We start from the raw sequence: 14,293 nt of genomic DNA, 5'->3' as shown, positions 1-14,293 counted from the left end.
TCACTTGTAATTGGGACAGATTAAAGACGAGGCTCTTGTATATACACAGCATCATAAGCGCCCAAGGCACGGGCAGGAGGAGACAAGCAAGAAAAAAGGCAAAGACGTAGTCGTAATCTCTGCGGTCACATGCATTTTTTTCCAAAGTCACTCATCTTACGAGCCTCCAAGAGATATTCGTGTCATAAAGTGCTTGTGATAACATGGCTGACGACAGGGCCCTAAGTGTTCTCTCGGTGTCGCTTTATTTATTCAACAGGCATAAATGGGGCCTTGATACGAATATAGACCCATTCTGGACGGCGGTGGATGCGAAGGCCACAGATTGCTCCTCTGCCTGCCCTAAATCCAACTCATGGAGCAGCACTCTGCTATATTAAGAATGGGGAAGAGAGAAGGACAGTCATGCCATGCTACGGGCCACGGCTGAAAGTAAAAAGTTGACCTGATGGGTCAAAGCTTTATCCCTCTTAGCGAAAGCTCTTTGCTTCTATATTCTCATGAGATAACAATGCACAAAAGAGTAATGGATCCAATATATATATATATATATATATATATATATATATATATATATATAAATTAAGTATTTTGTCATAGTATAGTTCACTATATGAATCAAACCCCAACACCACTTTGTACTAGTAGTACTACTACTACCCCCAGAATGAAAAAACCTGAACGCTTTTTTGTTCATACAGAAGAGGCAATAGGGTTATATAAGTGAATTATATGTTTAGAAGAATAACACAATACCAATGAAACAAGGAGAGTGATATTCTGAAAACAGATTTAATTTACAAAGAGTCAGTGACAGTTTTACAGCGTGTACATAACACAGAATCACACACAATGTCGGGGCTCACAGAACCCCGATGGAAATCAGTATTATTATTAATTACATACATTTTCATACAAAACACTGTGATGGATTGACCTCTCAGACGGTGCCTCGTGCCTTAAGAAGGCTCTTGTGTCTGTGTCCTCCTTAAACAAACTTCCAATCTGTGGTTACTTAGGAGGTTGGTTGACCTGAATACTGTGACCGCACCATATGGATTGGCTGGCCAAGACAATTGAAAAGAAACTCCCAGGATGACCAAAGTCCTGTTTGTACAAAGGGTTGTTTTTGGACATAATATGTAAGTGATTCTAATAAACTTAATGGGAATAAGATTGTCACTGCGAAACTGTGGTCCACTAGATGCTAGGCTAATGGCTTGTTCAATGAGGCAGTATCATCGGTTACCCTGAGGGAAATTGTGAGGGAGGTCGTTATTGGTCACGTTGTTCAGAACCTGATATCCATGTTTAAAAAGGGAGAGAAGTTACACGAAGAAGATTGAAGGTAAACATTGTATTAATTTATGATATAACGAAACCGAGAGATTGACACGTAAAATCACTGTTTAGAAAGTAGTGTGATTAATGGCTTACTGTACTGAACTGTACTGTGTACGGTACTCTTGTGTTACTGTCATGTGACGTTTTATTTGTGTCGTACGGAGAGAAAAAACAACCACGTTTACTCTGGAATCATGCAATGGGAATATCGAGTGTCTTATTGCTGCTCTGTGGGGTAAATGGCAGACACCGTATGTGCACAATGTTCTGTACATCAGAAAACACGAATAGCTGGTTACCTGCCTGGAGGTGAAGACTTACAATACTGTTGGGCCCTGGTATGCCTCCATTACTGTGTGTGTGTGTGTGTGTGTGTGTGTGTGTGTATGCAAATAAGCAACATCTTGGACATAGTGCGTTACTTTCCCCCCCCCCAGAAACTTTAGGCTCAACAGGCACTGGGACATGTTATGCATCTCCTTGGAGAATCTGGGTGTTGAGCTCCACATAATGAGTGTGCGGCAGATGGCCGTCGTACAGTCAGTCTCTCTCCCTTTCAGTGACTTTGGTGCCCCTGTCTCATCTGTCCCATCATAACACCTCCCCCACCCTTCTCTTTTTATAACACACCCTCTACCCCCGCCGGGACTGACCGTTGACGCATGATGTGCCCCGTCTGGAGGTTGACCGAGGGTTCTTGGCTGTCGCGCGGGCACAACATGTTCTGACTCAAGCCAATAACATGCGATGATCCAGGCAAGATCAACAGGGAGTGTCAGTTGTCCCGTGTGTGTGTGTGTGTGTGTGTGTGTGTGTGTGTGTGTGTACTTATGGCAGTGTCCTGTGTTGTGCTGGCTTCCATCCATTCCCTGAGCCTAGTGAATGGAACATGAAATGGCTATGGGTGGTACCTGTTTACAAACCACAGTCCCTAAACCTCGCTTCACCTCATGGGGAGGGGGCACCTCCGTTTACTGGCTGTGTTTTTGATAACCATGACATAGAGTTGCACTTTATAATAAAATAAATATGTTCATGCAACCCAAGGAATTGTTTCTTTCTTAGCTGCATTCATTGATATGAGATGTGTCGAAGAGGAGATGAAAAGATATCGGGTAGATGTGAGAAATGTCACGGTTTCTGAAGTGGACATACAAATGTCAAAAGGCTTTATCATGATGAAGCGCAACGCCGATTGCCTCTGCAGACATTCTGATATGGGAGTCAGATGTTGTGTTTTTGAAGTAGCTGTGGCAAAGTCGATCATGCATGCAGACGTGAGGCGTGAGGATGAATGATAACACAAATCTCCATCCTGTATTATTGTATTTTGTTCATTTGCTAACTCTTTCCGACAGACGCATGCACGCGCACGCACACACACACACACACACACACACACACACATAAAAACACACACACACACACACACACACACACACACACACACACACACACACACACGCATGCATGCATGCATGCATACACGCACACAACCAACAATGAGGTTTAAGTTTAAGGATTGTCAGACAAAACTGGAAAATATGTGTGTGTGTGTATGTCTGTTTGTGTGTGTGTCCAGCTCATCCTTTCTCAATCAACTCCAGGAAAATGGCTGTATGTGGGTCAGTGTCTCTGCTTCTTCTGCAGCCAAGTCCTAGCGGCAGCAGCTGTTGTCAGTCTGGAAGCCACACGGCCCCGGTTCTGGAATCGCGCTCAGACCCACACAGCTGTGTTGTGGTCAAACAGGGGCTGCGTCCTCTCCGACCGGCTCTCTGCCGTTTTCCTGTCCAAGTAAATCCCAGAGAAGGACGGGTGGTGCTGTTGGTGAAGCTGCAGTTGAGGCTGGTACTGCCCTTTCTCCGTGCCGGACCCCTGGGGGCCCGGCCTGCCTTTGCCCTGATGCTGCTGTCCCGCGGCCCAGAAGGGCAGGTAGAAGCTCCCCCTGGCGTTGCTCTTAGGCGCCGCCTTCTTGGGCCTCTTGAAGAGGTCTCCCTCCAGGTGCTCCTGGGCCACCCAGCCGGGCCGCTCCTTGAGCAGCTTGTCCCGGTCGGGCCGCACGCTGCGCAGGAACTTCTTGAAGATGTTGGTGGTCAGCGAGAACTTCTTGGAGATCTCCTGGGACTTGCTGAGGCGGAGCGGGTGGGCCGGGCTGTCCGGCCGGTCCAGCCACCCGTCCGTGATCCTCTCGCCTCCTCTCCTCTTCCTCATCTCCTCCAGCTCCTCCTCCGCCGCCTCCTCCTCGCCCCTCTCCAGCTCGGGCAGGTCCAGCCAGTTGCCCACCAGGTCGGCGAAGACGTTGTCCCCCAGCACCAGGGGCTGCCGGTTGCGACGCTGGCTCATCAGCGAGGAGGTCCAGTCGCTGGAGTCGTCCATGCTGTCCTGGGAGTAGTCGCTGTCCAGGGACGGCCCCTCCCGGGACAGGCTGTAGAGGATGCTGGGTAGGTCCAGCGCCTGGGATCGCCGGGGGTCCGACGGGTGGAGGTGGGGCTCCGGCGGAGGGTTGCCCACCGTGGGGCCGCAGAAGTCCACCTGAGGGGCCGTGTATCCCGACCACCTCCGGGGAACCGCCTCGGGCTCGCTTCTTTGGCTCGTCTGGGGGCTCTCGGTGCCCTCGCTGCTGGTGCTTCCCAGGCTGGAGGTGGAGGAGGCGGAGCTGCCCAGGCTGCTCCGCTGATGGGACCGGCTCCCCGCGTCGCCGCCCCGGCTGGTGCTGCTGGCTCGGCTGTCCGGTGACGGCCTGGGACTCAGCGCGAGGCTCACGCTGGGGAAAGGACCGACCTCCTCGGGCGGGGGCGGGCTTTGACAAGGGATCGCCGGATTCTCATCCACAGGGGGTTGGGCCACCGGCGGTGCTGCTGCTGATGCTGGTGCGACGGGAGGGGGGGACGCGGGCGGCGGGGGGCCTCGGTTAATGGGCCGTCCTGAAATGTCGAGGCTCTCTAACGCAGTCTGGACCTGGAGGAGTTTGAGTTCCTGGAGGGCGCCCATCATTGAGTTCATCTGAGCGTGGAGGCCATCTCCTGCTTCTTTCATGGACACCTGCGGAGACAGGACCAAAGAGTCAGGAGAAAGGAGACACGAGAGGAAAGAAGAGGTCTAAATAACAGGGTGAGGGATAAGTGTGAAGAGGAGATATGAAAAAAAAATAGGAGAATTAGGGAGAGAGATGTGAGACAAAATCTGAAGTCCTATCTCGTCCATCACACGTGACAATCTCTTTCTCTTCTCTCCCTGTCACCCTTATTTTTTTGCTCTTTCTCTCACTCAATCTCCTCTCTCCCCCTCTCTCTCAGTCTCTCTCTCTCTCTCTCTCTCTCTCTCTTGCTCTCTCTCTTAATCTCCTCTCTCCCTCTCTCTCAGTCTCTCTCTCTCAGTCTCTCTCTCTCATCTCCCTCCTCCTCCCTCTACCATGAATCTCGGCTCTGGGACAAATCCAATTACACAAGAGTGACTCGCTGTGTCAAAGACCAAAGACATCCGATGAATGAATCAATGTATCACTCCAAAAAAAAGAAAAGCAAAGCAAAAGGAAACGGGGGGGGGCGGTTAGGGTTCACCATTAGCGTACTAACAGCGTAAGCAGCGAGCCTCGTCTCCCCTCTCAATGCCAACGCCGAATCGGCTGACATCTTTTGTGCTTCCCAGGCCGCAACACGATTGGGTTTAATTACATGTCATGTGACCTAGTTTTGAATGACAGGCCAGGCCCCCCATATGTTCCCCCTAAGATGTGAGAGGATCCAAGTCTGTGGCAGCTGTAGGTCAGACCATGTATGAACGCTTCCATCTCCCTCTATATAACTCCCTTTACTTTTGCCTTGACTTTAACCCTTATCTATAAACATCTTTTTTTTTGGTCTCACGTTGCTGCTCACTCACTCACTCGCTCTCTCGCTCTCTTTCCTCCCAGATATTTTTCTTCAGCGATTACACTTTCCCTTGCTTATCGCGCTCCTGCACTTTTCTTTAATTCATCTTCTCCTCCTCCTCCTCCTCCTCCAACACTCCTATCACTCTGGGGATTGGCTGGGATCTGGTCATGTGACCCTGAGCCAACGGTTTCCTCCTGGAGGCTGACAGGAAGAGGCCCTGAGGCAACGCTCTGACCTGTGTCTTAACTTGTTAAACGGAATCCCTGCAGGCAATTACTTTATAAGAGGAAGACGGTTACTGCTTTAAAAGAACAAATGGTATTCAAGCAGCGCTGTGTCTCATGAGGTTATCTGGGCCGAGAGCAGAAAAACATCTGTGGGAAGATGCAAAGTGCAACCAAGCAGGAGAATGTCTGAACGTATGTATTATTTGTTCAACCGGTGAAGCCAAACGAGGTCAAGGCCATTCAGATATTGAAACCAAAATGGCCTGTTAAGATTACAAGTATGATGCCGATTTTGAAACAACATCTGAATCACTCCACCAAAGTGTCAAACGCCTACGCTGATCTGACTGTCAACACCAAGCATCAAGTCATTTCAGTGACATCCATGACACAAAACTGATGTCAGTGTCAAGCCCCACGACAACTTCCTAAAGACTCGTTACCACAGCTTCCGATCCTATTAAAATCACACCCAGAATGTCAGTTATCAAAATGATGTAAATAAGCTTACCTTGTGTAAACGTGTCAAAATAATGCAGAGAATAGTGTGTGTATAGTCCCCGTCTGATCCTCTATTGTCAATGTTTTGGTTCTCACTGTACCCCAATCCCTGTCCTTTCACCTTTCAAACAGATCCTCTTTTATGTCCCTCCCTCCAATGGGGGGGGGGACCCCAGAGAACTCAACAGCCAATCAGCACTGGCTGTCTAGACTGTATAATCCCTAACAGTGGGGTTCGGGGGGTCACTCATGCGGAAACGTGAAGGACAATGCGAGAGGAAGAGTGGAGTAACGGGGAAGGTGGTGGAGGGGGTGATGGTGAGAGTCAAGCCAGCAGCCAACAGCCGTGCTTTGGGAGAGGGGGGTGGGGTGGGAGGGGGGAGGGGGTATAGCCAGACGGATTGGACAGGATCCGGGGTTAGGGGCTAAGAAGGGGGGTGGGTGGGTGACATATGATTCATGCAGCCATATGTTGAGATGTCCACCATAGATTGGATTGTTGATGGACTTAATTATAGATGAAACCATAAGAACACATGGGAGGAGGAATAGAAAGGGTGGAGATGGAGGGAGGGAAAGGGAGAGAGAGAGGGAGGGTTTAGAGGGGTTATTTGGTGTAATAACACCCGGCAGTGATAGTAAATGTGCTGTGGTTGTTTTCTGTGTGGGGAGGGGGGGGGGGGGGTCAATGATTGCGATAAATCCCTAGTGGGAACAATATCAGTGTAAGACAAATGTGATTGACAGGGTATCTCTGAAGAACACCGCTCTCTAAGAGCTGTGAGAAGTGATTCCTGTCCCGTCCCCGTCCCCATACAGTGGAGCATTTGGTTTGTATTGAATTTTTTCAAAATGAAAAACCCCCACCCAATATTGTTGTGTCTACAGTAGCAAACTCATATTTGTGGTATTAAAAATATGAAGCTTCAGAAATATGATATTATGGAGTTTGTCGGAGAGACAAAAAAATAAAAAACAAGATGAATATTAACATCAAATACTTTGACACCCAAGTCCCATGACTCGGTATAAAAATAAAGCTTTCTTAAGTAAAACATAAATATTTTAAATCGAGCTAACTAGCACCAGTTGCGTGAGTGCACAAGTGCACAAGGCTGTTAGCCATTGTGTGATTGTGTGCATTGCGTTTTAGCCCTCGCTGGTCCATATGGAAAAGTATAGGTTCAGTGAAGCATCACTGACAGCTCCTCAGATCTCCTAATGAGCCTATCAGTGCATGTGCTGGAAACAAAAGCACCTCTTTGTTCCCCTTGCCATAGCTCTCCTAAAGTTGGCTGTGGAGGTGCGTGTAATTAGCCCCATCAGGTTCGCTCATGTCTGGGGTGCCTTACACATAGGGCTGCCTTCATTATGTATAATTGGCTGTACCCTGGCAGTGAGGGCATAATTATGGTTTACCTTTGCCTACTTAACTTAACAGTGAAGCCACATCAAAGTTCAACGAGTCGACGAGGCTGCGGTGGGTGTGGTCGGGTCGTGTTAGCATTTTTGGCGTCTTTTGACTTGTGTCGTTCTTGGTTTCTGAAGTGTTTGTTGTGGTGTTGATACTGATATTTAAGATACTTGAGATATTTCAGATAGCTAGAAAAAGGTGATGCACATTTTTCAAATTTGTTATGTGCAATCTAATCTTAGAACGGTTCCTGGGGTTCCCATGCATAAACCAGGGGGAACCTGTGTGTGCATGCTGACTGGAACACCAGCATTCCACTTCCCCACGCCACTTCACCATTGTCCCTGTAAGACCGCAGCGAGCCAATGGGTTATTTAGAGCACACTGTAAGCCCTTCGGCTCCGTCTCACACGCAAGGTTCATAATTAATTGAGTGCTTTGTGAAACACTCAATTCACTAGAAAGCAATAGAGTGGGGCAGGAGTTGTTGGTGTTTACCAGTGACATCAAGGCAAAGTCTTCTAGGTTTGAACCCCAAGTCCGCAGTCCTCGATGCCTGACCCCACCTACTAAACTCATCTCCCCAAGTCTCATTGGATAAAAGCATATTCTAAAGAACAAAAAAAGGAAATAGTAAAGCCAAAAGCTATTTGTATTTACTCTTACATTCTTTATAATTAACTTGTATACTCAATTACTCATTGCCAGCTTAAGGCTAACTGTGTCACCTAAATCGACCAACCTTTAAATGTTCCCCAGTGGCAGCTAGCTCCTGCAACGTTGAACATGGATCTTGACTTCCCCAAGGCAGATCCGAATTTAGGCCCAGATGTTTGTACAGTTTACCACTGAGAGTGCGGTGCTGCATTTCTCAGTCGCTGTGCATCAAGCTCAGGCCTAATTAAGTGCAGGATACAGCTGTGACAGACCACAGCAAAGCCCCTGGAGGTCTTACTCAGGGTGAACGAGGGAAAAACACATGTCACTCTGGCCTGGTTTAAAACAGGGAAAACCCTCGATAAAACTGCTTCCATCGTGGGGAACCGCTGCGAGGAAAACATTGACAAACTCCCCATCTTGCAATAAACATTAAAGACACCTCCTTTCTAGTGGTATTCTCTGGCCTCAGAAAATCAAACACCAAGCAATCTATTTTATGGGGGTGAGTGATTAAGCCAAGGAAATAGACTTTTGATGAAGTAAAGAGATTGAATAATGTTATTTATACAGAGGTCTCCTCAGACAGCCTTTGCTTATACTAACTGGCGTGGCGATGGCAACCAGACAGATATAATTGGCAATTATACACCGAACGCGTCAACATTTGGGAACAAAATCTGGCAGACCTTCATTAGTGTTGGAAACAGACTCATTAGCAAGATAAAGGACACCGGGCATTACTGGTGTCACTTCTCTGTTTCGTCAAAACCTTGTTACGTAAAACACTAACTGAAAACGTAACAGTGCCAGACGGATTGGTACTCATTGGTACCCATTTTACATGCATATCAATAAATAATACAGTCAATATTTTATATTATGTCTGTTAAGGTTAAATTGGGCCTTTTTGTCTTAAGTACCATGCATTTAGCAAGACAGGCTTTAATGCCTGAGCTTAAACAAACGGATGGTTTACTATGAAAACGCAATGCTTTCAATGTGTTGCAAACTGTGACACTTTAAAAGGCAGGTGCGCATGACCTGAAACAACCAACAAGTCTCCTGCTTTATGAGGGAATTCAGAACGAGGCCATGTTGTTGATCACGGTTATATTAGCAGTGTGTTAGTAGGTGGGGGGTTTGCTATGGGGACATAGGGGCCAAGGTTATCAGACCTCTTCCTGTTCAGCAGCAGCCGGTTTCTAACAGCCAGCCTATAACTAACCCCCCATCAGCCCATCATAAAAAAAAGATACGATCAATGGTGGTCTGTACGTACGTTTTTATGTGTGCGTGTTTGTGTGTGTGTGTGTGTGTGTGTGTGTGTGTGTGAGGGTCAAGGGCAGGAATAGGGGGGTTGGAGAGGGAGGGGGCTCTGTCCTCGGGGGTACAGAGAGGGTCTCTGTGGCTCTGGACCGCGGCTGCACGCTGGGCTAATGAGACAACAACAACCAACACATGACTGTGGAAGGCCTGCTCAACAACTCTTCATACATACAGCTATTTAATGAGCACCCCCAGCCCACAATCAGCCCACAATCAGCCCAGTGAGTGTTGCAGTGCGGGTCATAATGCGCTTCTTGAACACTTACTCACACACACACACACACACACACACACACACGCTTGAGAATCAGAGGACATGGTAACATGCAGAGTCCATGTTAGGTAGTAACATGTGGAATGAGGATTTGATCGTTTTAATGACTTGCCTCATAACTTAATGACGTGTTCATAACTTAATGATGATTATAGGCTGGTGTCCAGCACTGGCTGTTATTCACTGATCAGGGGTGGCTTAATGGCTAGCTGCTTCAATGGAGCACATTCTACACTGAGCCGAGAAACACAGATGGGGCTGAGTGCAGCCTTGATCAGAGACCATATCATCGTCATTGGCAGACAGGATGCCTCCATGATGACTCACGCTCGTCTTCATCACAGCCTGACGTGATGACACAGAGCAATTGGCTGCGAGTGCGGTTGGCGTTGGTATACCTTAAAGTTCGGCACAGCACAAGCCCGGAGCCGGTTGTCACCACAGCAACAATGAGATGTGTATAAAAGAAAATCATTCATCAACCATTTAGAACCATTCGGTTTGTTTCCTCTGTGTTTCTATATTTTGTACCACATTGCATCTTGGCCATTTGATAGACTTATGTGTAAGTAAGCCAAATCAATCAATCAATTTACATACTAACTACTGTCACTACTATATGACATGAACATGATTATGGGGACACCAAAGTTGCGAGTCAATTGGGTTTAATTTATCATCAATGACATGATGAATGTCGTAACAAAAGTACAACAGTACATCTCTGTTCATGATTCCTCCAGAATTTTGTCAAAACGAGGTCCTGACAAGTCATGCATGTTTAAATGGGGACTAACATGTTGACCTTTAAAAGGTTATCTCAGACACAATGTTCATACACACAGGGCTTGATAGACTCTATTAAGAGCCGGGGCCAATTTTAGCCCAGAGGAAGGAAGGGCTGCAGAATGGGAGTCTGAAAGGCGGGCATGAAAACAGGCGAGGTGCAACGTGATCCGATCCAAAGGCTTTGTTGCCCGAAACATTTTTCTTTTCTTTTCCATAAGCCCGGAAGATATTAAGGAATAAAAACAGCACGTACGTATCGCACACAAAACCTGTCAGACACGTCGCCCTTTCCAACGTGCCTCGCCTTCCCCCTCCATGCCACTCCTAATCCCTCCATCCACACCCCCTCCACCCCATCAACCCGGTGTTGGATTCCAAAGTGACGGTTCCGTTTGAAACGGGTTCAGGTGTACCCAAAAAGAAGAAAGAGCGCGTGCCAGTGGGATTAGTCACGTCGGCTCCCACATCCAACGGTTTTTGACTTTTTTGGTAGTGACACGATCCTGAGGGTTAATAGTGAATGCACACACAACATCTCGAGGGTATGTGTGTGTGTGTGTGTGTGCGTGTGTGTGTATGTGTGAGTACGGGGGGTCCTCAGTTTCCCAGCCCGGGAAGAGATGGCTTATCTGTTCCTTTTGACAAATCCCTTTTCTTGTCGTATGAATGGTGACTCATCATGAAGATGAAGACTGTCTCGAGGCACTGATATTCCCTAGAGATTTCCCTCTGGCGCGTTTTAACACGGACCAATGGACGTTGAAATTCAAGATTACAGGCCAAAAGAATATGTGGTTATAACGATTTTTTCGATCAAACACAGAAGACATGGCAGATTCTGAAAGCCAATCTCGTCAAGAGCAGTCTTTCTGTGTCAGAACAGCTCAGATATCGACAGTGATGCTTTTACACTGGGTCGGGTCAGAGGTCAAATGCTCAGCATGACCTGTAACAAGCCCACACAGACTGACCCCTCCTGACACACACAGTGTTCACAAGTTCAGAAAGCAGAACACTGCTCCCACGGTATCACTTTTAATTGCCTCTTTTAGCACATTGCTACTTTGCTTTGAAAGGTCATTATCCTAAGATTATTATATAATGGTAGTAGTAGTAGTGGCAGCAGCAGTAGTCGTTGTATGATGTATGTCCCAGTACAGCTTATAATGCTTATCATATATTATACATGACAGATTAAAGATACATGTACAATATCCAATTTTACTGCCCTCTTTGATGTGAGTGAGGCCAGGCTCATACATCTGCAATGCTGAAAGTGAAATGACCATTTCCACTTCTGGTGGATGTTTCCATTTCAGAGATGATTAAAATGTGTTAACACCCGCTAAGCATTGAGGTCTGCTCATGTTTGAAGTCTCTCTGTTGCAGAGGCTTGCCTGTCGAGAACTCTTGAGTGAACCCAGAGTTCACTCAAGAGTTCTACAAGTCAAGTGAACAATAAAAGTGAGGTGGACCTTGGCCGAGACCTCCCCGGGTCTTCATAAGAGGAAGACACGGCAGCAGCTTGTGTGCCACATGGTTGTGATCAGAGGGGGGGGGGGGGCTTCTGCCTTCTTCATCCGCTTGCATGGGGTTCTCCTGTTGGGTCCCCAGAGCTCAGCTGACACTCCGACTATTCTACCTCCAAACCGATTTGGCAACTCCAAGTAATACATAACAAGTGCTTTCTCTAGCATGTGGTCTGCCGCACCACATCACACTCTGTGGCAGTTGGAGCGTAGCATGGAGGGGCACAGTGCTGATCGTGTTGCCAGTCATTCAGTCAAAGCTAGCGCTAGCTGTTTTACTGTGGGCGCCATAGCCAGGAAGAGAAACACACAGTCTGCTTTGAAGTGCAGTCCAACAGAAGTCTGTGGCAGTTGAGACCCATTTGAAAATGGGTGTACACCGTCTAAGATGCAATATTGATGCTGGAAGATTTGGGTGCAATGCATTATTGTTTTTACTTTCAAGGAGATGGATTTTGATACTTTTATAAGGATTTAAGCATTCGATTACCAATAGGTATTTAGTCAAATTAAACATTATATATTGTTTTACATAGGCATATTCTGTCAAATGTTGGGCAAGAAAAAATATAGAAAACTATACATTTTGAAGCGAATCACAGACATACTAAATGCACGGCCTGTTTTGGGAGATTATTGTCTTAAGGTCATTAAGTATAAATTAACATCTGCCCCACATGTGAGGGAGGAGGGTGGTGGGGGGGGGGGCAAGTGTACACATGCCACAACTCTGCTACATGGCAGTACAAAAATCCCTACAGCAGCACAGCCTACTCTTACCAATTGAATGTTCCCCTTTAACCTGACATTTTACACGGAACACAACATGTCCCACCTGCATGTCTAAATTGTATGGGTTTGAATTATTTCTGTATCACGTTGTGCGCGTCTGTTTGGAAATATGTTTCCATAGCCTACCGGAAAAAAACAAGACAGTGGCAAAAACAATAAAGAGCTCACTACAGATTTCATTATATGCTCGGAATATAAGAAACAACATGAAAACATACCAGCTCTTGCTTCAGACGTCTCAGACACGCGTCCATGTTTTTGCGTTCGGGTTTGGAGAGCTGTTGTTCCATTTTCAGATGTTTAAAAAATTAATCAATCAAAACGCGTATCTAATCGCTCTTCAAACATGCTCAAAATACTTATATTTGAGCTTTTAAACTATGATACAGAAAACAAAAACATCATCATTATTGGATCGAAAAATCAATTTGGAAACGCAAATTCAGCTCTGGAATGTGCGCGTTTTGTCCAGACGCGAATCCTGCAGTGAACACTGACGTGATGTCGCCTCTTCCAAATTATTTACTCCAGAAAATGCCAAGGAGGTCCCATTAGATGCGATGAGACAGTGTGGCCTGAGTCCGTCAGCTTCTCTGAGTGGTCTCTTCTTACTATAATAGCCTATTGCAGTCAGCCTGTTTTTTCTCTCTCTCCCCCTTTTCTCATTCAAGAGGAGCGCTTACGTTGCCTGTCCGATCTCCACCAATCAGCGTGGCTTTCCCGATATCCTCTGCCCTGTTCAAACTGGGACGAGCTGGAGATACATATATTTATTCGCCGCGAATAAACATAGTAAATATTGCTGTCGACTTTTTTTTACTCGTTTTCTGCTTGATTACGAAATTGCCTTCCCGAGCATTCGACTGGATCAACATCATGTGACTCCGGATTAGTCCGTAGGAATAATTTCAAAAAGCAATGCATACTTGATAGACCTGTCAAAATCATTCTAAATGAAATCTGCTGCTATAAGCTATATTGCATATTGTAGGTTGGGCAGAGGCTATAAGTGGGCATTAAGGAGGATAGTTATTTGTATTTTTTTAAGTGAACAACAACACAATAAGAAAAACATTATCATAGTCTATATATATATATATATAAATAAATGTGCAATCAAACATGCAATGTGTTTTACCAGGCCGTAGAGGGGATGTGTCTGATACAGTCCACGTCTCGTGAAATTAGCCACCAGTTATATCTAAACCACCAGGACTCATAATAAGATTCAAGAACACATTGTGCCCAGAAAGGAAACACCTGAGTTGGAGGCTTTTGTTTTGTGACCCGGATGCAATAGTTAGCCAACAGAGGAAGGAAGAGGCCCATTGGACAGGACTAGGGCTTATTTCGAAACTATGGGAAACAATGTCTATCAATAGCCTTTTTCAATATCAACCTTATTTGACTATCTAGCTGGTTAACTATTGGCCAGGATTTGATATAGAAACAAAATGTGGGAATAAATGTGTACAAATATGAATAGGCCTAGTCTGTATTCTATTTGTGTTTTGTTCTGCACTGCTAATTTTAAAGGAGACACAAATTCAGCTGGAGTCAAC

The 14,293-nt window shown here is 46.3% G+C and overlaps 1 protein-coding gene across 1 annotated transcript; it reads right to left on the bottom strand.

Annotated features, from left to right (window-relative positions):
* Positions 1-3,060: 3,060 nt before the first annotated feature.
* On the bottom strand, positions 3,061-13,021 carry inka2 (inka box actin regulator 2; the record flags this gene model as incomplete). The annotated part of the gene is made up of 2 exons (XM_084464715.1): positions 3,061-4,386; positions 12,950-13,021. The coding sequence occupies 2 exons, from the start codon at positions 13,019-13,021 to the stop codon at positions 3,061-3,063; spliced, it is 1,398 nt and encodes a 465-aa protein (XP_084320841.1).
* Between the last annotated feature and the right edge of the window lie 1,272 nt (positions 13,022-14,293).

Source organism: Micromesistius poutassou (assembly GCF_964030765.1).
Source record: "Micromesistius poutassou genome assembly, chromosome: 2".
Taxonomy (NCBI): domain Eukaryota; kingdom Metazoa; phylum Chordata; class Actinopteri; order Gadiformes; family Gadidae; genus Micromesistius; species Micromesistius poutassou.
This window is presented reverse-complemented; position numbering and strand designations above follow the sequence as displayed.